Source organism: Desmodus rotundus, chromosome 2 (genome assembly GCF_022682495.2).
Source record: "Desmodus rotundus isolate HL8 chromosome 2, HLdesRot8A.1, whole genome shotgun sequence".
Classification (NCBI taxonomy): domain Eukaryota; kingdom Metazoa; phylum Chordata; class Mammalia; order Chiroptera; family Phyllostomidae; genus Desmodus; species Desmodus rotundus.
This window is the reverse complement of record NC_071388.1, coordinates 105,894,617-105,919,654: the sequence shown is the minus strand read 5'-3', so window position 1 is coordinate 105,919,654 and position 25,038 is coordinate 105,894,617. Positions and strand designations below refer to the sequence as shown.

The window sequence follows — 25,038 nt, the reverse complement described above, 5'->3', positions numbered from 1 at the left end:
GCACTGGTCGAGCAGTTAAAAGCCACAAGGGCGCTCGCCGCTAGAAGACACCGGTGAGAGGATATGCTGGATGTGGACCGGGACAGAACACTAAGTTTCCCTGCCAGCTGCAAGCAAAAGTCCACGCAGCGACAGGCACACTGTAACAAGCCCATCCCCCGCGGCACAGCCCCCAGCTAGGTCTAGGCTTGGGAGAAAGGGCAAAGACTTTCCCTTTAATCAGCTTTAAATACAGCAAGTAGTTACAGGGATATTTTAAAAGCATCTCAGTAAAATCTGTCATTCAAGCCGCATCTTGCAGTCCTTTCGATTTTTGCGTTTTCGCTCCATCCGCCTGCATAAGGAAAAGCGGACAGGGAATGAGTGTTTCGGTTTCGACCGGACTCCGAAGATCACTTTCCAGAAGAATTTAGTGTTAGTCAAACAAGTTTGTATGAGAGTTTGTGGCATTCACCAAGCTCCAAAGACAAAAGGCACTTCCTCCCCTCGGCCTAAGAAATCAGGTGTTCCCACGTGAGTCGGAACCTTGCGAGGGTGTCTGGGATCAATTCCCCGAGACATGCAGGGGCCTTACAGGGACCTCCAACATCACCTAATCTAACTTCTGGCTCATCCACGGAAACAGGATATAAAGGCTGGTCACCTAGCGCTTCCAGCCCCATCCTCACTGCTCTAAACGCTTGGGGAGGACCTGAGACCCATAAGCAGGGTTAGAGCACTCGGAAAGTCCGGTGTTCCTCTCCTTGACGGTCTTTCACCAATAGCACATTTCGACCCACTACACTCTATTCCTTAACAGTTAACTAGTTAGGGTTCAGCATAAGTGGCGGAATCTGAAAGGACAACAATTGAAAGTTAAAAGGAGCCTTTTTAATAGCAAGAATGGGCTCTGGTTTATCTAAAGAGCAGGAAGTTTACCTGCGAGTGTTACAGCAGCTTCTCCGGGGAGCGGGTTGTAAGGTAAAGGAACAGCATCTCATTCAGCTTTTACGAACTATAAAGGAATATTACCCTGCTTTTCCTGACAAAGGAACCTTAGATATTGAGGCTTGGGAAGAAGCAGGTGATACGTTAAAATCTCTACAGGACAGTGGTGTTTCTATCGGGCCCCAAAACTTATTAACTTGGGGGCTAATCAAGACTGCTCTCATGCCCATGTGGGCTAAGAAACAGGAGCTAGTCACAGAGGAGGATAAGGAGTCTAGTTCAAAGAAGGAAGTCATGTGTGATGCAGTGGGAGAACCAGCTATGAAAGTTCTGCCTGCAGCCCCACCGGAGGACCTGCCTCATAGCCGTCGCTCCTTACTTCTATTCTGGGAGTGTTCCTCCTCGCAGAATGACTCTCCACCAAGATAGCCAGAAAATTCAGACAGGTATCCTGTTAGGGGCATGAGACAGTGCCTTCGGCAGGCAGCGGAGGCTGGAGATTTAGATGTCCTTTCTGCCTTCCCCATTATAGTCAAGGGTCAAAGAAATGTTCATGAGCCCCTTCCTTTTTCCCTGTATAAGGATCTAAAAAGGAGCATTAGAGAAAATGGGCTTAAGTCTCCTTATACTAACGGGCTATTCCAAGCCATCACTGACAGCTAGAGAATGGCCCCTTGTGACTGGATTGCTCTGGCCAGGACAGTCTTAACCCCAGCTCAGTTCACAGTCTGGCATTCGGAGTACTCTCGGGAGCCATCCACCAAGCAGCCGAAAATGCACAAATAAATAACCCTGTCACCCTCTCTATGCTGCTTGGTCTGGGGATTTTGCCACGGCCGCGGATCAGGCCAGGCTTGATCCTCATGCTTTTAATCAAAGTGCTCAGATTGCTCTCAGAGCCATGAAGGCTGTGCCTGATTCTCAGGCCAGGGAAACTTCTTCCTCTACCAATATCCGCCAGGGTGCTGCGGAGGCATATATTGACTTTATTGATCACCTCCAAGAAGCTATTGAAAGGCAAATAGATAGTGACAGACCAGCCAAAGCTCTTTCGTGGCAGCTAGCTTATGAGAATGCTAACAAAGACTGCAGGGCCATCATAGGATCTCTGCGAACTTCCACCAAAGACATCAGTGAGTTTATCAAGGCTTGCCAGGATATCGGCACAAAGCATCGTAAGTCTTCCCTCTTGGCTGCGGCAGTTAAGGGAGATCCCAGATGTTACAATTGTGGAAAGCCTGGTCACCTGCACAAGGACTGTTTGTCCACCTCAAAAAGGGGAAAAGGTAATGACAAGCTTCCCCCTGGGGATTGTCCGCTCTGTGGCAACGACAGGCAATGGGCAAAGGAATGCTGCTCTAAATTTGACAAAAATGGCCAACCCATTCAGGGAAACTTCCAAGGGGGCGCCCGCTCCAGCGCCCCCAACCCCAATCAGAGCTTTCAGAACAGCAATCAGTATCAGGGAATTCGAGGAAATGCACAATTTCCGACCTTTGTGCAGACACCCACAGAAGCTCAGGGTTGGACTTGGTCACCACCAACGAGCTCATCTTAAAGGAACAGGATCAAGTAATTACAGCTCCCACCGGTGTCTGGGGACCTTTGCCCTCAGGAACAGTTGGTTTAATCTTAGGGAGATCCAGTATTACTACCAAAGGCATTTTTGTTCAGCCAGGGGTCATTGACTCAGACTATCAAGGGGAAATTAAAATCATGCTTAAAGCTTCTGGCAATCATATTATTCCTGCTCAAACTCGCACTGCCCAGCTGCTCTTACTCCCCTATGTAATCTCAAAGACTCAAAACACAGTGAGGGGGGAAGGAGGCTTCGGTAGTACAGACAACCAGTCAGTTTTTTGGACAGAATCAATTAAGTTAAATAAACCAATCTTACAAATAAAGATAAAGGATAAGACCTTTCAGGGCCTCACAGATACCGGAGCCGACATCTCTGTTATCTCAAATCAGTTTTGGCCTCTGGAGTGGCCTCTAACAGACAGCAGAGCTCCTGTCACAGGTGTCGGAGGAGTTGCTCAACCACAAGTCAGTGTATGGTCTCTTAAATGGTATGGACCAGAAGGACAGGTAGGGAGAATTTGACCATATATCTTGCCTATGCCCCTTAATATTTGGGGCTGTGATCTCCTCAGTCAATGGGGGGTGTGACCTATTAAAGAAATATTAAGAATCCTCCTTGTTTATGCTGGAGCCATGACCTTGTATTGTAAAAATGAAATATAGGTGTACTGTCTCCCGGGGAGAACTAGCCCTTCTCTGAAGAAGACTACGCACCATTTTTTAACTCAGTACCTGTAAACACTGATCATTTCCTTGGGGAAGAACCAGCTATTCTACCGGAGGGAACGGTTAGTTAATCAAGTCACAAAAGGCCCTTGGCATGTAACCGCTCTTTCCTAAAACATATTTAAGCAAAGCACCTCCACCCCCATCTTTCCCACTTTCCTTGCAAACTCTGAACCTAGGAACTACTGGTCTTTAAAAAAAAAAAAAAAAAAAAAAAAAAAAAGGCACTTTTAAAACTGAGGCTATTTTTCAGCTGCCACTTGGAGCCTCCTTCATACTACTCACTTTCCATTGCAAACTGGGAAGCCAAGGTTTAAGGCCTTAAGGCCAAGAGGAGCCCTCCCAGGAGGGCAAGAATCAGAGAATCAGGCCCCTGGGACTAAACAGGAAAAGGAATAGGAAAAAGTTAAGGGACTGTTTCTTTATCATTCCCCTAGCAGAAAGGGACCGCAAGAGATTTGCCTTCTCAGTCCCAGTACTTAACAACTGTCAACCATTAGAGAGGTTTCAGTGGAAAGTCCTGCCGCAGGGCATGTTAAATAGCCCTACCATCCGCCAGCATCTTGTTCTTCAGGCTGTTTAGCCAGTAAGGACTCAGTTTCCTCAAAGTGTAATTTATCATAGATGACATCCTAATTGCTACAGCCTCTCAAGAAGAGCTAAAGCAAGTTTACCTCTTTGAGGACAGTGTCACCTCAGCGGGACTAGTCGTAGCCCCGGAAAAGGCACAGCATTATCAGCCTTGGCAGTGTTTAGGATATGTCTTATTTCACCATACGGTTAGACCTCAAATAGTTCAGATCCAGATACCAGACCCTTTAACACTTAACATTTTACAACAGCTCTTATGCACCATCAACTGGATCCGTCCCAGTTTGGGGATCACCACTGGGAAAATAACCAACTTCTTCAACACCCTTAAAGGGGATCCAGACCTAAATTCTCCTAGATCCTTAAGTAATCAGGCTACACAGGAATTAGATTTAGTTAACCAGTACCTTTCTTCCAGGTAGCTCACTAGGGTAAACAGATAATTACCTGTCAGACTTTTTTGCTTCCCCACACTGGGGACGCCTACTGGCCTAATCAGACATTTGTCACCTAATTTAGAAATGATTGAATGGTTATTTTTATCCCATCAACCCCAGCACACTATTACCACCTACATGACTGCGCTGTGTCAGCTTATTATCAAAGGCCGTGATAGAGTAATTCAGCTTTTTGGCCACGACCCAGCTGTTATACACGTTCCACTCACCCAAGTGTATCTACAACTTTCTAGCCAATCTTTAGAATTTCAGTGTGCAGTCGCTGATTTTGTGGGGGATCGTAATATTCATTTACCTTCTAATAAACTTCTTTAAAACCTCCCCACTCTTAACATCCGCATGGGAGAAAAAATTCAGTGCCACTCCTATTCCCAAAGCTAAAACCATCTTTATTGATGGTTCAGGAAAAACAGAGAAAGCTGCTATCATCTGGAAAGAAGGGAACGAGTGGAAACATCTTCTTTCTGGAGGGCACTCTTCCACCCAACGGGTGGAAATTTCAGGGGCTATTCTTGCCCTCCAGCATTGGCCCAAAGAGCCTCTTAACTTAGTTTGTGACTCTGGTTATACTGTATGTACACTCCTTCATATAAATCAGGCTCTATTAAAAGGGTCCATTGAGCCTCAGTTACTAAGTCTATTTCTAACCCTGCAAAGTCTTTTAGATAAAAGGAAGTACCCCTTATTTGCTACCCATATCCGATCTCATTCAGGCTTGCCTGGACCTATGGCAGAGGGTAATTCTCGGGCTGATGCCCTTGTTAGCCTAGCAGATACTTTTCAATCTGCAGTAATGTCTCATCAATTTTTTCACCAAAATAGTCAGGCCCTACATAAAGAATTTAATATTCCATGGGCCCAAGCAAAACAGATAATCAGAGAATGTCCAGATTGTCAAGCGCCTGCAAAAGCACCCCCTACTCTTGGGATTAACCCTAGAGGGTTGCAACCTCGAATAATTTGGCAAATGATGTTCAAACATTTGGTAATATAGTCATAGTTAAGTTTTAAGACTTGTCATGCTTATTTGGAATGTTATGTGGATTATGTATGTTATAGAAAGTTCAAGTAAGTTGTAGATAGTCTTTAAGGAAGGAATTAAGAAAGTGAAGGAAAGGAAAGTATAGGATTGTGAAGGAGGAGGGTAAGAAGGAACGAAGGAAAAAGACAGATACCATATTCATGTGTACCATAGGAAGTGGAAGTAGAAAGGAAATAAGAGGAATAATAAGCATCTAAGACTTTGAAACAGTCCAAATTTTAGACTTAGGAACTACCAGGTCCTGAGAAAAATAGGGTAATTAACTCACTGCTCAAACTCATTGCAGCTTGCAGAAACAGCAGGGGACCTATCTTTCCAAGACTCAGGTGCTCTACATGCCACTCGCCTCACCGGGGAGTCAGCAAAGCATATTAGAGCTCATTGGCTAGAGGCCTTCAGCCACTTAGGCTGTCCCTTTTCCTCCACAGGATTTCTGTAGTCCGTGTGTATTTGTATATTGCGGCCACAACAGCAGATCCTGCGGGCCAGGATCTGTGTCATCTGGTGCATCGGCGTCAAAAAGTGAAGGGAGTTCCTAGAGTGAGAGTAAAGGGAAACTCTAAACTGAGGGCTGAACAATGACAGTCTCAGAGAGCAGTCAGCTCACACTGAGGAAAGAATGGAGAAGGTTTTAGAACAATGTCCACAAGAAGAAGATGGAACTGAGAGATCCCCTGATCTTATGAATATATTAAATTTTCCAGCGACAGCAGAGAGTTTATGGCTCAATTAGTTATGTGAACAAATGGATAAACAAGACAGAGAAAACAAATGTGTACAACAAAGGAAATGGAATTATAATACCCTAACAAGGTCCAGCTATGACAATTTAATTATCTTAATCAAGTAAACTTTAAATACATATTTAACTAAGAATTGTGATAAAACTATAGCGAGTGGGAAAATACATATGTGAGTACAGGGAGGTGAAGGAATAGGCAGTAGGGACAACAGAAGAGAGCTAAAGCTTTACCTTTCATGGTAGAAATTCAATGCATGTATGAAGTTGAAAAATCAAGAAAAAATAGTCTGAAAATGACATCTTACAGAAATAAGAAAGTCAACAGAAAAAAACAATCTAAATTTTCAGATAGTAATGAGATTGAACTGTGTCCACCCCCCTAACCAAAAACCACATATATTTAAGTCCCAACTCCTAGTACCTCTGCATATGACTTTATTTGAAAACAGGGTTTTTATAGGGGTAATCAAATTAAAATGAGGTCATAAAGGTGCAGCCTGGTCTAACATGACTAGTGTCTTTATAAAAAGGAAAGATTTGGACACAGAGACAGTTATGCACAGAGGAAGATGATATGGAGACACACAGGAAGTGCCCCATGTGCAGAGGGAGGACTGGGGTGATTCATCTACAAGTTAGGAAATGACTATATGAGGCAGTGAGAAGCTGGGTAGGAGGTATGGAACAGTTTCTACCCTAGCACCGTTAGAGGAAGCATGGCACTGCCAATATCTTGATTCTGGAGTTCTGATTTCCAGAACTGTGAGATGATAAATTTCTGTTCTTTTAAGCCACCCAGTGTGTGGTACACTGCTATGGCACCCCTAGGAAACTACTGCAGGTACCCTCAAATCTAACATTAGAAACCAGTGGAACAACAGAATATTTAACTGTGAATCAGAAGTAAAGATATATACTATAAATCTTTGTCCTTGAGTAACTTAGTTAACCTTGATACTCAATTTTCTCACTTTTACAACAAGGAATCGAGATTTGTGATTTCTTAGACCATTTCAGCAATAAAATTCAATTCCAGGACAGTAATCTACTGTCTGGCTGGAAATTTGAGACTCAGGAGAATCTAGTGTGCCAACAGTTGTTCTACTTACCCAAACCAATCCTCTGCCCTTGCACAGACATGCTGACTAGTGAATAATTTAGGATAGCAAGTTAAGGAAAATTTTAATTAAAAAGAGGCCAATTCTCATCATCCTTTTTCATTTAAAATAACATAAGTACAGTATTTTTCCACTCTATTTTAGCCTATGGCTAAGGAACTCCATGACACAATTAAGTTTACATGTGTGCTTCTAGTCAAGATAGTGAATTAGGTAAAAACTGTGTTTACCTCCTCCCATGACAATTGAAAAATTGCAACTGAACTGTAGAACAATCAACAATGAGAATTGCCTAAAGACTAGCTACAGAAGTTGCGTAAGGATATGAAGAAGCCATGAGGAGACTGGTAGGAGGGGTGGAGACACAGAATGAGCTGGTACCACACCCACATGTGGCTGATAAAAACCCAGAGGGATATCTCAGCTGCAGAGGTCCTCCTTAAGAAGTGAAAGGTCCCAGCCCCAAACTGGGCTCACAGATCAGGACCAAGTGCCAGAAAGAGTAGTCTGTGAAAACCACCAGAGGTAGTGGCTGACTGAGATGGAGGGCTTCTGGAGTCCAAGGCATTTCTCTTAAAGGGCCCACACACAGACTTATTGGCTAATGGCCTTGCTCTGAGCTTCAGCGCTGTGGCAACAACTCAAAAGGTACCAGGGAGATACAGAAAAGAACTGAATTCTCTGGTCCCAACAGCTCTCTCCCAGACACATGCTGACAGATGCCACTGTACCTTTGCTGATCTATCCCCTCACCCAGCCCAAAGGCACAGGCTAAAGTGCTCACAGGAGCCATTGTTCCTTTGCTGAGTCATATCCCCACACAGGCAGCAGGTGGGCACCAAATCTGAACAACCATTGACTTGGGTAATGCAGTTGGCTCCTGCCCTGGTGATTCCCTGAGACCCCTCCCCCCCACCAATTTGCAGCAGGCTAGAACCTTTTTCAGCTCCAGTAACACAAAATCAGCTGGCCTTGGCCAGCACCGCAGCACTTCCCAAGAGGCCCCAGAACCAACACACCTGTTGGCTGGCTTCAGACAACACCAGAGCACCACCTAATCACCCACAAATGACATATTCAAAGAGTGAACTAGGCAGGCACCAGAGCACCACTACAGTAAATCCCAGTCCTTAGAGTCAGCCCCTGCACAGCAGCTTGTCCATCCTAGTCAGGGCATTCTTCACAGCTAGTCAGCCTGAGGGTCAATCCCACCTACTGACATTGCAACAGCAATCATGAGTCAGCTACAGCAAAAGGGCACAAACAGCTCAAGCAAGAAAATCCCCTGGTGCACGGAGCTAGGGTGATGATGGAGATTGCACTACTGGGCCCCACAGGATGCCTATTAATGAGGTCCCTCTCCCAAGACCAGGAGATGTAGAACATCTAATTAATATACAGAAACAAGCACAGGGAAGCAGCCAAAATGAGGAAACAAAGAAATATGGTCCAAATAAAGAACCAGACAAAACTCTAGAAAAAGAACTAAATGAAATGGAGATAAGCAGGGTTCAACACACTTGTAATAAGGATGGACAATGAACTTAGGAGAGCAGATGAAATCAGTGAAAACTTTAACAAAGGATATGAAACTTAGAAAAGAACCAGTCAGAAATGAAGACTACAATAACTGAAATGGGCATACATTAGATGGAATCAACTGCAGATTAGAAGAAGCAAAGGATCAAATCAGCAATTTGAAAGACAAGGTAACAGAAAACACACATCAGAAGACAAAACAGAAAAAAAAACCCCCACAAGGATAGTTTAAGGGAACTTGGGAACAATATAAAGCACACTCACACCATATGTAAACCAGAAGGAGAACATAAAGAATAAGGGAATAAAAACCTATTTAAAGAAAAATGACCAAAAACTTCCCTAATCTGGTGAAGAAAATAGACATAGAAGTCCAGGAAGCACAGGGAGTCCCAAACAAGATGACCTCAAAGAGACCTACATGAAGACACATCGCAGTTAAAATGCCAAGGGTTAAGGACAGAGAAAAATCTTAAAAGCAGCTAGTTATTACAAGGGAGCAGCTCCCTCCCATAAGACAGTCAGCTAATTTCTCAACAGAAACTTTGCAGGCCACAAGGGATGAAAGTGATGAAAAGCAAGAACATAAGCAAGATTACTCAACACAGAAAGACTACCGTTTAGAACTGAAGGGCAGATAAAGAGCTTCCCAGAAAAGAGGAGTTCACCACCACCAAACCAGTATCACAAAAACGATAAAGAGAGTTCTTAAAAAAAAAAAAAAAAAAAAAAAAAAAAAACAACCCAAAAACCCAACAACTGCTCTGGCCAGTGTGACACAGTTGATTAGAGTGTTGTCTGTGCACTGGAAGGTTGGGAATTTGATTCCCGGTCAGGGCACATGCCTAGGTTGTGGGTTCAATCCCCAGTCGGGGTGCATATGGGAGGCAACCAACTGATGTTTCTCTCTCTCTAAAAGCAGTAAACATATTTTTAAAAATTGGAAAAAAAACAGCCCTCACAGGGTGGCTCAGTTGGTTAGAGGGTCATCCCATAAATTAAAAGTTGTGGGTTCGATTCCTGGTCAGGGTACATACATAGTTTGTGGGTCTGATTCCCAATCAGGGTGTGTATGGGAGGCAATCAATCAATGTTTCTCTCTGTTTCTGTCTCTGTCTCTCTCTCCTCCCTCTCCCTCTCTCACTTTCTCTCACTCTGAAGGGTCAATAAATATAACATCAGGTAAAGATTTAAAAAAAAGAGAACAACAAAAATATAAAAAATATGAATAATAAAATGGCAAAAACTATGTTATCTACCAAGAATCACTTTAAATGTCAATGGATTAAATGCTCCAATCAAAAGACATAGGGTGAATAAAAAAAATGTCTACAAGAGACCCACTTCAAATTGAAAGACACACAGAGAATGAAAGTAAAGGAATGGAAGAAGATATTCCATGCAAATGGGAATAAAAAACAAAGCTGTGGTAGCAATACTTATATCGGACAAATAGACTTTGAAAAAAAGTCTGTATCAAGAGACAAAGAATGACATTTCATAATGACAAAGGGATCAATCCAACAGGATATAATCCCTGTAACATTTCCGTATCTAACATATTAGCAAGTAAATATATAAAGCAAATATTGATGGACATAAAGGGAGAGATAATCAATAATAAAGTCACATTAGGGGCATTAAGCACTCCACTGACATCAATGGATATATCACATCCAGACAGAAAATCAACAAGGGAACAGTGGCCTTAAATGGCAGATTAGACCAGATGGACTTGATTAATACTTCTAGAACATTTCAACCTAAAGCAGCAGAATATACACTCTTTTCAAACACACATGGAACATTTTCCAGAATACATCACATGTTAGATCACAGTAAAAGTCTCAATAAATTTAAGAAGAATTAAACTATACCAAGCATCTTTTCGAATCACAGTGGTATAAAACTAGAAATTAATTAAGAAAACTGAAACGTAAACACACATAGAGACTAAGTAACATGCTACAAAACAATCACTGGGTTAACAAAGGAATCAAAGAAGACATCAAAAGTATCATGAGGAATGGTAATAAAAATACAAGTCAAAATCTATAGGTCATAGCCAAAGCAGCTAAACACAGAAATTTATAGCAATACATGCCTATCTCAAGATTTAAAAAATCGCAAATAAACAATCTAACCTTACACCTAAAGGAACCAGAAAAAAACAGATGAAGCACAAATTAAGCAGAAGAGAAAAACAATAAAGATCAGAGCAGAAATAAACAAATTTGTATCTAAAAACAATACAAAAGATAAAGCAACAGCCAGTTTTTTGCAGAGATAAACAAGACTGATAACACTTTCACCAAAGTCATGAGAAACAAAAGAACCAAATAATATGAGAATTGAAAAAAAAGAAGTAACAATTGACAGCAAATACAAAGGATTATAGGAAAATACTGTGAACAGTTATATGCCAACAAACCTGGAAAAAATAAATAAATTCCTAGAAACATACAATCTTCTAAGACAAAGCAAGATGAACCAGAAAATCCAAATCTATGACCTATGAAATCGAATCAGTAATCAAAATCTTCCAAGAAACAAAAGTCCTAAACTGATGGCTTCACAGGCAAGTTTTACCAAACATTCGGAAAAAAATTAACACCTATCCTACTCAAATTATTCAAAATTGAAGAGGGGAGAAGCCTCCCAAGCTCATTTCATAGCATTACTCTCATTTCAAAACTACACAAAGACACTAGAAAAATAGATTATAGGCCTATATCCGTGATGAACATAGACACAAAAAGTCTCAACAAAATATCAGCAAAACAAATTCAGCAATACATTAAAAAGACCATATCATACACTACAAATCAAATGGGATTTATGGAATGCAGGGATGATTCAAGATGTGCAAATCAATTAATGTGATACACCACAAAAACAAAATAAAGGATAAAACTTACATGATCATATGAATAGATGCAGAAAAGGATTTGGCAAAAGCCACCATCCATTTATAAGAACTCTCAACAAGTAGGAATACAGAAATCATATTTCAACACAACTAAGGCCATATATGACAAACCCACAGCTAACAACATACGCAACGAGGAAGAAGTTAAACAGTTTTTCTAATGATAAGGAACAAGAAAATGTTGTTGACTGTTACAACTTCTATTCAACATAGTATTGGAAGTCCTAACCACAGCAATCAGACAAGGAAAAGAAATAAAAGGCATCCAAACTGGTAAAGAAAAAGTAAAAACTGTCATTATTTGCAGAAGACATGATGTTATATGTACAGAATACTAAAGATTCTACCAAAAAACTATTAGAACTGATAAGTGAATTCAGCAAGTTAGCAGGATACAAAATTAATATTCAGAAATTGGTTGTATTTTAATACTCCAATAATGAACAATTAGGAAGTGAAATTAAGAAAATCCCATTTACAACTGCATAAGAAAATAAAACACCTAGGAATAAATTTAACCAAGCTACAACAGACCTGTTCTTAAAAACTATGACACTGAAGAAAGAAACTAAAGATAGAGATAAATGGAAGCATATACCATTGTCATGGATTGGAAGAATTAACATTATTAAAATGTTCATACTACCCAAAGCAATCTACAGAATCAGTGCAATTCCCATTAAAATACCAATGACATTTCTCATAGAACTACAACAAATAACTGTAAAATTTATATGAAACCACAAAAGACCTTGCCAAAGCAATCTTGAGAAAGAAGAACAAAGTTGAAGGTATCATACTACCTGGTATGAAACTATACTATAAGGCTATAATCATCAAAACAGCATGGTACTGGTGTAAAAACAGACACATAGGCCAATGGAGTAGAATAGATAACCCAGGAATAAACCCAGGCCTATAAGGTCAATTAATCTAAGACAAACAAGGCAAGAATATACAACAGGATAAAAACAGTCTCTTCAAAAAATGGTGTTAGGAAAATGGGACAGATGCATGCAAAAAATTGAAACTACGCCATTTTCTTAAACCAGATAAAAAAATAAACTCAGAATGGACTGAGGATTTAAATATAATAACTAAAACTACAAAACTCCTTGAAGAAACCATAAGCAGTAAACTCTCTGACATAGTTCATAGTAATATTCTTTGGAATACATCTCCTCAGGCAAAGGAAACAAAAACAAACAAATAAATGGGACTACATCAAACTAAAGTCTTTGCACAGGGAAACTATCAACAAAACAAAAAGAGAACCAACTAAAAGAAAGAAGATATTCACCAATGGTAGGAGTTAACATCCAAAGTATTTAAGAACTCATACAACTTAACACCAAAAAGAGAAACAATCTGATTTAAAAATTGGCACAGAACCCGAACAGACATTTCTCCAAAGAGGAAACACAGATGGCCCACTGACATGTGAAAAGATGTTCAATGTCACTACCATCAGAGAGATGCAAATTAAAACTAAAATGAGGTATCACCTCACACCTGTCAGAATGGCTATCATCAATAAACCACCAACCAAGTCCTTGTTGGCAAGGACTTGGAGATTGCAAACTGGTATGGCACGATGGAAAACTGTATGGAGTAATAGCCAGAAAATTAAAAAACAAAAACAACTGTAAAACCCAAAAATCCCACTTCTGGGTACAACCCTACACACTAATTTGAAAATATAAATTAATTCCTATATTCATTGCAGCATTACTTAGAATTGCCAAGATATGGATGAAACCCAAGTGCCTATCAATAGATGAGTGGATAAAAAGCTGTGGTATGTGGGTGTGTATACACACACACACACTACATATAAATGCACAGTGGAATATTACTTGGCCTTAAAAAAGAATGAACTCTTACCATTTGTAACAGTACTGATGGGCCTAGATGGTTTTATGCAAATAAGTCAGAGAGAAAAAGCCAAATACCATACGATTTCACTCATATGTGGAATCTAATGAACAAACTGAACTAACAAGGAAAACAGACACAGACTCATAGGCAGAGAGCAGGATGACAGTAAGGAGGAGCCAGGAGGTTAGAGGTGGAGGGATCAAGCAAAAAGGAAAAAGGGCTCATGGACATGGACAACAATTTGGCTTTTTGGAGGGTCATATAAGGGGAGGGGAGGTACTGGAAAAAAATACAGTAAAAATTTTTTTTAATTAAAAAATAAAATAAATGAACTAAGAAAACAGAAACAAACTTATAGGTATGGAGAACAAAATGATGGCTGCCAGATGGGAGGGGACTAGGGAGGCTGGGTAAAAATGTGAAGGGATTAAGAAGTACAAATTGGTAGTTAAATAATAGTCATAGGGCTATAAAGTACAACACAGAGAATATAATCAATAATATTGCAATAACTGTGTATGATGTCAGGTGAGTTGCAGACTTATCAAGGGGATCACTTCAGAAGTTATATAAATGTCTAAACACTGACTGTACACCTGAGGGTAATATAATATTGAATGTGAACTGTAATTGAAGTTTTTTTTCATTTTTTAAAGACAATTAAAACAACTTTCTAGGGGAAAATGCATATAAAATAAAATCCCAAATGTTTTATTAAGGTTAATAATTATACAATTAGTCTGCAGAACTGCTACACAATTTTCTCAATCTTCATTTCTTTATCTCCACCCCAGCAACCCAGGAACCACACATTAGGAAGCACGACTGTAAAATCCTACTGCAGTTTGAGAGGCATTGCTATAAACTCCTTAATCTAAGATAGTGCTTCCTCCTTTGAGGCAGGGACTTTCTGTAGTTTTATTTACTCACAAGTCTTTCCAGATACCATCCCGCCACCCCAATTTAGAATCTGAGCAAACCTTTCTACTTTCCTGCTGCTCGCAGCAATCTTGATTCATCCTTGAGATGCTTACCTCATGGGTAGAAAACTAATAATTTGCTCAAAATAATATCGCAACTGTGAAACTTTGTATCTTTTAACAATTTCTGTCTCCCTTTGGTTCCAAATACTTCAATTCCTTTTTTTGAAATCATTGCTCACAACAAATGTACTTTGTGTCTAGAATTACAAGGGAAACTGTGAAACGTATCATTGGGCGGTGATATAAAGACTTATACAAAGACACGGAGCACACAGTTGCTGAAGGACAGTGTTGGCCTTTCACCTGTCCCTTCTGGTTGGTGCTGGGATGGGGTAGTGAGTGGGCTGGCAGGGTTCCTAAAGTCCCAGCTCACTGTCCCGGTCGCCAAACCAGAATTCCAATCTGCTGTTCCCTCAAAACAAGGGCTCAAGTAGTCATTTGGCTAGACCTGCTCCTGGGCGACTGCTGTGGTTGAAAAGCACTTCTAACAGGGTTAGAAGCAGGGTGGGAACCAAGCAAATGGGGAGTTCCGTGCCCCGGGAATGGTTTAGGTAACTAATGGCTCCTGCCCTGATACTGCCAACATAAAACGATGTTGGTATTGGAAAGATGAGTAAATAAGAATACCAAATCCGATCAATGTTATTTTTAGTACGTTGGTAATTGTGTAGAAATCTGCACTTCGTTAAACTGGGAACAGAAGAGTACCTGTCTGTTGGTTGCTTTATTAAGGATTCACTAACAATAACAATTAATGACTTGGTAGGTTTCTCAAACAAGAAAAAGATTTTTTTCACACATTCTCAAAAAGAAGACAAACAAGACAAGTTTATACAATGTGATAAAGACAATCTCTTAAATAAATGGTGCTGAGAACACTGGACAGATAAATGCAAATAAAAAAAAAAAGAAACCATACCACCTTTTACACCACGTAGAAAAATAAACTCAAAGTGCATTAGAGACTGAAATTTAAGAGTGAATACCATAAAACTCTTAGAAGAAAACAGGTAGTAAAATCTTTCACATCACTCCCACTAATGGTTTTTTTTAGTACCTCTCCCAAGAAAGGGAAACAAAAGAAAAAATAAACAAATGAGACAACATCAAACTAAAAAGTTTTTTCACAGAGGAAAAAAATCGTCAAATAACAAAAAGATAACCTGTCGAATGGAAGAAGATATTTGCCAAGATACATCCAATAGGGGGTTAATATGCAAAATTTATGAAGAACTCACACATTTTAACACCAAAAAACCCAAACAACCCAATTTTTAATAGTACAGAGGAGCTGAAGAGATACTTCTCCAATGAAGACATATTAATTGTCAATAAACATATAAAAAGTTTTTCCACATCACTAATCGTCACAGAAATGCAAATTAAAACCACAATGAGGTATCACCTCACAACTGTCAGAATGGAGAAAAGGGAACTTTTGAGCACTGGTGGTATGATTATAAATGGTGCAGCCACTATGGAGAAGAGTACAGAGGTTCCTCAAAAAGTTAACTACTATGTGACTTAGCAATCCCATTTCTGAGTATTTGAAGAAATCTAAAACACTAATTCAAAAAGACATATGCACCTCTATAATCAATGTAGCATTATTTTCCATAGCCAAGATATGGAAGCAAACTAAGTGTCCATCGATAGAAAATGGATAAAAAAGATGTGGTACATATACAGTGTAGAATATTACTCAGCCATAAAAAAGCATGACATCTCACCGTTTGCAACAGTATGGATGGACCTACAGGGTATTATACTAAATGACACAAGTCACACAGAGAAAGACAAATACCGCATGACTTCTCTTGTATGTAGAATCTAGGACATAAAATAAACAAGTAAAACAAACAAACTTATACATACAGAGAACATTTTGATGGCTGCCAAATGACAAGGGTATTGTGGGTATGGATGAAAAAGACAGAAGGTATGAAGAAATACAAGTTGGCAGTTATGAAAATAGCCTCGAGGATACAAAATACAGCATAGGGAATATAGTCAATATAATTGTGAAAGTATGTATAGTGTCAAGTGGGTACTAGACTTTTTGGGGTAATCACTTTGAAAGTTATATAAATGTCTAATCACTATGTTGCATATCTGACTCTAACAGTACTGTATGTCAACTGTAATTTTAAAAACTTTTTAAATTAAAATAAATAAATCTCTGCCAATGCCAAAAAATATTTGTATGTAATACATGTCAAATTTTCCTAAAAGAAACATTTTTCCTCTGAAATTGCTATCAGTAAGGCAAAGTTATTATTTCATTCCTATGTTTCTGGATGCCCAGTAGCATCTTATTCGGCACTTACCTCTCTATGTACTCTGCAAGAAGCTGTTCTGCAGCAGATGAATACATCCATTCATTTCCAACTTTCTTTGTATATCCAGGTACCTCTTCATTTTTTTTGTTGAACTTGAGATTCAAACCCACATTTGCTTTATGGTCTCCATGAGGGCTAAATTTAAACCACACATACACATACACGTTTTAAAATCTTGTTTAAAGAACAGAAAGTTTTGCTTTCAATTCTTAGAAAAACTTAGTTTTGTCTTCTGTATTTTAATTATCACAGCTATTTCCAAAGTAGCAGTGATAAAAAAAAATAGAGGAAAGACTTCAAAATCCAAGTTCACAAAGCATGAACAGTTAACATATATTATGTAATTAGACAGGAGAGTGAAATAAGAAAATGCAGGGAAGTATATTATTGAGATTCACACACACCTTGATACCTTATTTCAAGGTTCAATTTGTTAGCTGCTAAAAATAACAATTGTCTTTTCAACCACTGATAACATGTGTCATTTAGATAACCTATTACCAACAGAGGATTTTATGCATAATTTTTAAGGACAAGTCAGAGCAATTAATGAGAGTAAATATATACGGAAATATTAACCATTTTATCTTTATCATTCAATTTTTTCTGTCACTTTTAAGTAAATTTCTTTAACATAAACTTACTTTCTCCTAGATCCTCTTCCAATAAAAATACTTCCTGTGAACCTTGAAACAAGGTATCCACTCACTCCAAGGCGACTGGCCAACACATATCCTGGGTTGTACTTTATAGAATATTTCTTTAAATATAAAAACAAAAAAGTCAATTACAGAAACACAAAGCATTCAATGTTATTTCTTTATGGTTAAAGTTTGGAGGTAACCAAGACAAGATTAGTCATTCAACTGTGGCTATATAAAAATTCTCAAAAGTAAGTGATCACTTTCCTTTCTTTTTAAAGGATCTGTAGGCAGAATTTCTCTGCTCTTCCTCCTCCTTAAGGATAGAATTCCCAAGGGCCGGTAAAAGGAAGAGGAAATATACAGTTTGTGAACCTGTCTCAAGAAATAAACTCTACTTTAAATACCACGTGGTAAACACTGCAGTTAAGAATATTTAAAAAAATTAATTTTTATATTCCAAGTAGGGCTTAGTAAAGTACCTGGGACAAAATGAGGCCTTGATAATTACTATAATCAAGAAAACATCAGTATGTCATCAAAATAGCTGCTACCGAACAAAATTAACAGTATACTTCATATACGGATATAAACAATACCTGTTTCCCCTAATATTTATGATCACATGAAAGTAACAAGTATGTGTGAGTTTATAATTAACCAGTCAGTAAAGTGTAATCTTAAGGAAAGAAATCATGCAGATTGTCAATTTTTTAAAAAAATAGCAGATCACGTAATTTTTAACCAGGAAGCAACCTGAAAATCCAGCACCAAGTATTGTAAGTGACCATATACTACTTTTTTTTTTTTGGCCTTTTCATTATTTTTATTACTCAAAAAAGCTTCATTTTTTTATTTAGCTTTCTGACTCTGTGCTTGTGCCTTCAATACTTTCACAACAATTTTTTGCTCCTCAATAAGGAAAGCACGCTTGATCCTGTCACAGACACATTTAGCACACATGGATCCACCACAGGCCCTGCTGACATGTTTTTTCATTTTAGACAACCTCATTAGAACTTTAGGTCTCACAGCACAAACTCCACAAAGTCAGCCTGGGCACACACCACATGCAGATTTTGGTGCTTTCCCAACGTTTTTGGTATAAAGGTAAACAATTCTATTGCCAGAGGTTCAGGACAGTCTAGTTCTGTTAGAGGCTGTACTGTAGGACAGCCTCCGATGGGACAGTATGTCAAACGCTGGACCATTGTGAATACCTAACAATGCTGTTCCCGGAAGAGGACCATATACTTCTAACATATGTACATAATGATACACACTTATTTTATATGGATTTCAGGTACTACACTTATATTGATGAATATACAAATAAGTGTACTATATTTACATGAATTATATATTTATATAAATATTTTATACAAATATAAGGATATTTTATCACCAATATATAAGATTGGTAAGGAATTAATTCAGACACCATTAGTTTTTTAATGATCATGGCTACAATTACTTCGAAATGGACAAATATATTTAGTGGTCTTGAATATAAAGATACTATTAAAATATATTAATAGACTAGTAAAGAATATGACACAGTTTCTCCATCAAGAACCTTATCAGATTTAGAAATAATACAGACAAACCAAGTATGCTTTCCAGAATAGATAGTAAAAATTAAGGTAGGTGTTCTCTATCACAGGTAGTACCACTTTTCTAATAATCATTAGGTTATAATAATTGGCACAGGCTACTAGAATTCGGTGTTCAAGTGCCAAGGGTGTCAACTGTCCTGCAAGATAATGGACATAATTGTCCGGCCCAAAATACCAACAGTACTCCTCTTGAGAAATACTGGGTTATGGTATAATCAAAATTAATTAAAACCATACAAATATCCTAGAACATGTAAAATAAACAGCTGAGAACATTCGGGAAGAGAAAGAAGGCTTCAACAGAAGTTAAAGGTACATAAAGAAAAAGTATCTTGAAGAAGGCCCACCTAGCAACACTGGACACTAGAAGTGGGCAAGCTCCTAGAAAAAGCCAAGCATGAAGGAACGAATACAAGTTCTTCCACTGACTTCCAGAACAGAACCCCAACTTCTTTATCTAATGGGCCACTCTCCTGGTTTCCTGACTGCTTTCTGGATTCTCCCTCTAAAAAAGGCCTGATGGTAAGATTTTAGGAACTTTTCTGCCTTCCCTAAAGTTTCCTCATAGGTATGCTGATGCCTTAAATTCACCCCACAGGATATAAAGCTTTAGATTTCACCATTAGAGAAAATAAAAGCACCAAGAGCCAGCTGCTTATGAATTAATTTTTTTCGTTAATTATCCAATCAATAAGCAAAAATAACAGATACCAGCATCCTCCCCCTATTTTAACAGGGAAAAGTAAAAGGAGGCCAGTAAACATCTTTGGAGAAATAGGTCTTGAGGAAGGATGCTATGACCTTACATGAAATTTCCTAATTTACTCAAGGGGCTGTTAGTCTTTAGCTGAGTAGCAACATTTAATTTGTATAGGAAGGCCATTTGTCATTGTAACTAAAAATGTAGGCTTTAATTATGAAACATTGAAAAAAACCAAGTTTATTCCCAGAGGGTATGCTAATCAATGTGCTGCTTAAAAGCTTGAATGCAATAACCTGTAATAACCATTATAGACTAATAATGGGATTTCAGTGATTTCTTCCTATATGAAGTTCTGAACAAAGTTTACACTGATTTTTAAATAATCCTAGATGTAACTTTGAGGGACTTTAATCAGTACTCAATAATACATCTGCAATAAATTCAAAGAAGATAGCAAAAATATCCTTCTAATATATTTATTTTTATTTTTTTTTAAGTATTTTATTTATTTTTAGAGGGGGATGAGAGGGAAAAAGAGAGGGAGAGAAACATTGAGACACAGAGAGAGATCGATCTCTTGCTTTTCGCATACTGGGCACCTGGCCCGCAACCCAGGCACGTGCCCTGACTATCAAACCAGCCACCCGTCGGTTCGCAGGCCAGCACTCAATCCACTGACCAACACCAGCCAGGACCCGTCTAATATTTTTAAAGCTCAATTTGGAATTAAACAATATGGACTATATAGTACTCACGTGCTGGTTCTGTATTAAAGCATCAAGACTGGGTTCACATGGAATGCTGAAAACCACACGAATCCTACCTTCTGTAATCACGTCCCCTGAATCCTGAACCTTGCAGACAAAAAGAATCACAGTATGTTTTAGTCTGTTTCACTACATTTTATTTACTTGACTTTTCTACTTAATTGAACATTTTATTATTTCTGAGATACAATCAGACAACAAAGTTAGAGAGTGGAAATTCTCTTGGAATTTATAAGTGAATGTGATTAAACTGCAAATTTGAGTCATTGTACCTTGTTAACCACTCTTTTTTTTAAATTAACTTTTAATTTGCAAATAATTAAAAGTTAACTAGTCTTTTTTTTAAGTTAACTTTTAACTTTCAAATAATTTCAAACTACTAAAAAGTTGCAAAAACAGGTCAAAGAACATCTGAATAACACTTACCCAGATTAACCTACTTGTTAATAACATTTTCTTCTACTTGTGTTAACATTTGTGCTCTGCATGTGCATTTAAATATACATAATTATTTTTCTGAACCTTTTTAGGGTATATTACATGTACTGTGCTGCTTACCGCTGAATATTTCAGTGTCTATTTCCTAATAATTAGGATATTTTATTATATAATCACAGTATAATTATTAAGTATAAAATTTACATTGATAAAATACTTTAAACTACTGTCCACAGTCCTGTTCTGTCAGTTGACCTAAAAATGTCCTTTATAAAAAAAACTCCTTTCTCCCTCTACTACAGGATCCAGGTTTGATCAGATATTGTATTTAACTGTCATATCTCTTTAACTTCCTTCAACCTAGAATATATCCAGACCTTTTCTCTCTTTCATAACATTGACATTTTGAAGAATACAATTCATTCCTTCCTCTCCACCCTGCCTCAAAAAAAAAAAGGTTATGCATTTTCAACTTCCCTGATGCTTCCTTGTGATTAGCTTAAGGTTATATACTACTCAGAGCCAGAATACTGCATAGGTGATGTGTGCTTCTTAAATAATCACATCTGGAGATACATGATAGATACACTGAATATTTTCATCTGTCCCTCATCATAATACTAACTTTGATCATAACATCAAGATGTTGCTCAATTTCTTCACTGTACAATTACAGTTATTTGTTGCCCTCAAAACTAATAAACAGTTTGCGGGAAAACACTTTCAAGACAATGAAAATACCCCACTCCTGATCAAAAATTTTATCTCGATTTAGCTGCCAATGATGATTGTTGCCTATCAACCTATGATCTATAATTCATTACTGTACTTAATTATTTTGATAATCAATTTGTCCCAAACTTGACGTGATGTGTTCCCATCATTCTTTTGAGCACTTCCTTACTTGCTGATACAACAAGAGGTTTCAGGCTCATCTTACACCTGCCGTGCCCCAGCCCTGTAGTCCACCATTTCTCTAAGAAGTCCTGTTCTTTTTAGTGGGATATGGTACTACAGGTCAAGGTCTGGATATTACATGTGTTCACTGCTACCAGAGTGTCTTTACTTCTTATCCTTTGGTGCGAATAGAGCCAGACAGCATACATGCCTATTTACGTGTACTTTTTTCCACATGAGAACTGGACTGCCCCAAAACATCAAGACTTTACAAATTCATCAACCCAATAATACATCTAAAATAACTATAGAATCGATTTATAGGTACCACCACAATATACCACTAAAGAGAGCAGGATATGAATTCTTTTTTCTCTCCACCTCCCAACCCCAACCTGCTCAAAACTAAAAATACATATAGCCAAATACTATGTTCATTAGTTAGATGAAGAATTCATCCTTATTTTTCCCCTTCAGTATCACCTTTTATTTTATAAATAAATGAAGAGAAGTTAAAGAACTGTATTAACTTCAAATCAGAAAAAAAATTAATTAACAATAACAGGAACTAACTTCTCCAGCACAGCCGTAATAGGGGGTTCCCAGCATAAAGACCATACTTCTTGGAGGAAACAAGTCATCCAATGTTTTGATATTGGAGAAACGGGAATCAAAAGCTCGGATGTCCTATATAGAATGAAATATAAAAGTATATCACCACAATCGTGACTTCTACAGATTGCACACCAAGTTTTTTTCTTGTGGGATTATGGTTGAAAACAAATGTCAAATTCAAAGACTGTCTACCTAACAACACTAGTAACTAAACTTTATTGACTGCTTATATGCCAGGTAACTTGTAGGTATGTTACATATTTATAAATTCATTTAGTCCATAAGACAACTCTCTGTGGCAGAGACTATTATTTGCTCCAGTTTATTTTTCTTTTAAAGATTTTATTTATTAATTTTTAGAGAGAGGGGAAGGGAGGGAGAAAAACATTGATCAGTTGCCTCTTACAGGTCCCCAACTAGGGACCTGGTCTGCTACCCAGACACGTGCCCTGACTGGGAATTGAACCAGTGACCTTTTGGTTCACAGGCCAGTAGTTAATCTACTGAGCCACACCAGTCAGGTCATATTAGTCCCATTTCACAGATGACAAAACTAAGGAACAGAAATTGGGTGAATCTTGCCCATGATCATACAGCTAAGAAGTCTGTGCTCTTAATCACTAGACTGTTTCCCCACAATTACGGTATCATTACATGCTTTAAAAAAAATTTTGTCCCCATCCCATATCTAAGATTACAAACACAGCAACCTTTTCCATTTACAAATTTATGTAAGGAAATTTTTTTTGCTTTTTTTTTTTTTGGAGAATAAAAATCTAAAAATGCAAGGGTGTAAGTTAAGACTGGGACTTTTCTTTTAGAGATTAAGTTAAAAATAAATTAAAAAGAAAAGTTCCGAACCACAAAGTCTCTTGAGTAAGTAACACTCCTTTTAAAACAAACAATATTTTGCAAATTATATTAAATAATAGTCTCCATTAAACACTGCTACTCTTCTACTCTTCTATTTACTCTTCTATTCATAAACAAATGTTAATTTGATTAGTCTTTTCTTTACACAGTGTGACACTGAACACTAAGACAGAATTGAGACCTGATGAAGACTTACCTTAACAATAGCTTGATAAACAAAAGGAAGAACTTGTTTTGACCACTGTTTCTCTAGATGAACTTCACCATTTTGATTTATTTGATATTTACGACCTGTGAGTAATTGAGCATATACAACTGCAGATGTTTCATTTATTATTATTCCTTTTCTTCTCAGGTAGCTAAAGGAAAGAATAAAAAAAATACAGATATGTATGAGAGTGTGTATATTTTAGGGTGATAATCATCATCCCAACCATCATCTCATATTTAAATACTTAAATAAATTTTAAACAAACACGCTAACACTTCTGAGTACCTAACTTAAGACTTTTGCATTAGTCTTTTTTTTTTACTCTGTGGATACCTCTCCCAATGTCTGTGAAATTATGCGAAAACTCAGAGCTATAAAAAACTCCTATGTTTTTTACCCCTAGGAAGGCTACACCGTAGGAGAGAAAACAAGTGTTGGAAAGGATGTGGAGAAATTGTAGCACATATATTGCTGGTGGGATAGTAAAACGATGCAGTCACTGTGTAAAACAGTTTGGCAGTTCCTCAAAAACTTAAACAGAGAATTGCCATATTGTCCAGCAATTCCACTTCTAAATATCTACCCAAAGAACTAGAAATATATACTTAAATATTTATATATAAATGCTCATAGCAGCACTACTCAGAAGAGTAAGAAGGTAGAAACAGTCCAAATGTCCACCAACAGATGAAGGGAAAACCCCAAGTTGTATACCCATAAATGGCATATTCAGCCATAAAAAGAAATGATTACTGATACACACTACAATGTGTATGAACCTCAAAACCATGTCAAGTGAAACAAGCGAGACACTAAAAGTCACATATATGATTCCATTTATATGAGTCATCCAGAACAGGTAAATCCAGACAGAGAAAGGTCGATGGGCCATTCAGTGGGCCTTTTCAAGCTCAAGTAAAGGTCAGCAAACTACAGCCCTGAGGCAATTCCAGACTGCCTCCTATTTCTGTAAATAAAATTTTACTGGAACATAGTCATTATTTACTGTTATGGCTGCTTTTATGCTACAACAACAAAGTCGAGTAGTTGGGACAAACAGTGTTAAGGTCTACAAAGCCTAAAATATTTACTACCAGGCATTTAGAGTAAAACTTTGCTGACCCCTGATCTAAGGATATAGTCATTCTTCATCTGAGGGATATGTTCTTATCTCCTTTGTATTTCTTCTCTCTGGAACTCCTGTTAGAGAGGTGATAGAAATTCTGACTATTCTGAATTATGTCTATGTAATGAATCCTCCATAAAAACCCAAAAGGAGCGGTTTTGGAAAGCTTCTTGGTGGAAATGCGGGGAGTTTGGCACCTTCATGAAAGCTGCACACCCTTTCCCCACACCTCACCCTATGCATCTCTGCCATCTGGCTCTTCCTGAGTGACATCCTTTTATAATAAGCTGATGATCTG

General features: G+C 38.1%; 1 protein-coding gene and 1 pseudogene across 4 annotated transcripts in view; both read right to left on the bottom strand.

The window, feature by feature from the left end:
• The window catches only part of XRN1 (5'-3' exoribonuclease 1), a 168,167-nt gene that overhangs the window by 66,567 nt on the left and 76,562 nt on the right, over positions 1–25,038 (bottom strand). For 2 of the 4 annotated variants that reach the window (XM_053918514.1, XM_053918515.2), the window contains exons 21-25: positions 23,600–23,762; positions 22,489–22,602; positions 20,569–20,667; positions 17,498–17,613; positions 16,842–16,988 (exon numbers count right to left, since the gene is read on the bottom strand). In XM_053918514.1, coding sequence (XP_053774489.1) covers positions 16,842–16,988; positions 17,498–17,613; positions 20,569–20,667; positions 22,489–22,602; positions 23,600–23,762 — 639 coding nt within the window. Of the gene's footprint in view, positions 1–16,841; positions 16,989–17,497; positions 17,614–20,568; positions 20,668–22,488; positions 22,603–23,599; positions 23,763–25,038 lie in introns of those variants that run through there. The other 2 variants (XM_053918516.2, XR_008426157.2) reach the window with 2 other exon arrangements.
• Positions 17,623–20,561, bottom strand: LOC112320572 (large ribosomal subunit protein eL34-like; annotated as a pseudogene).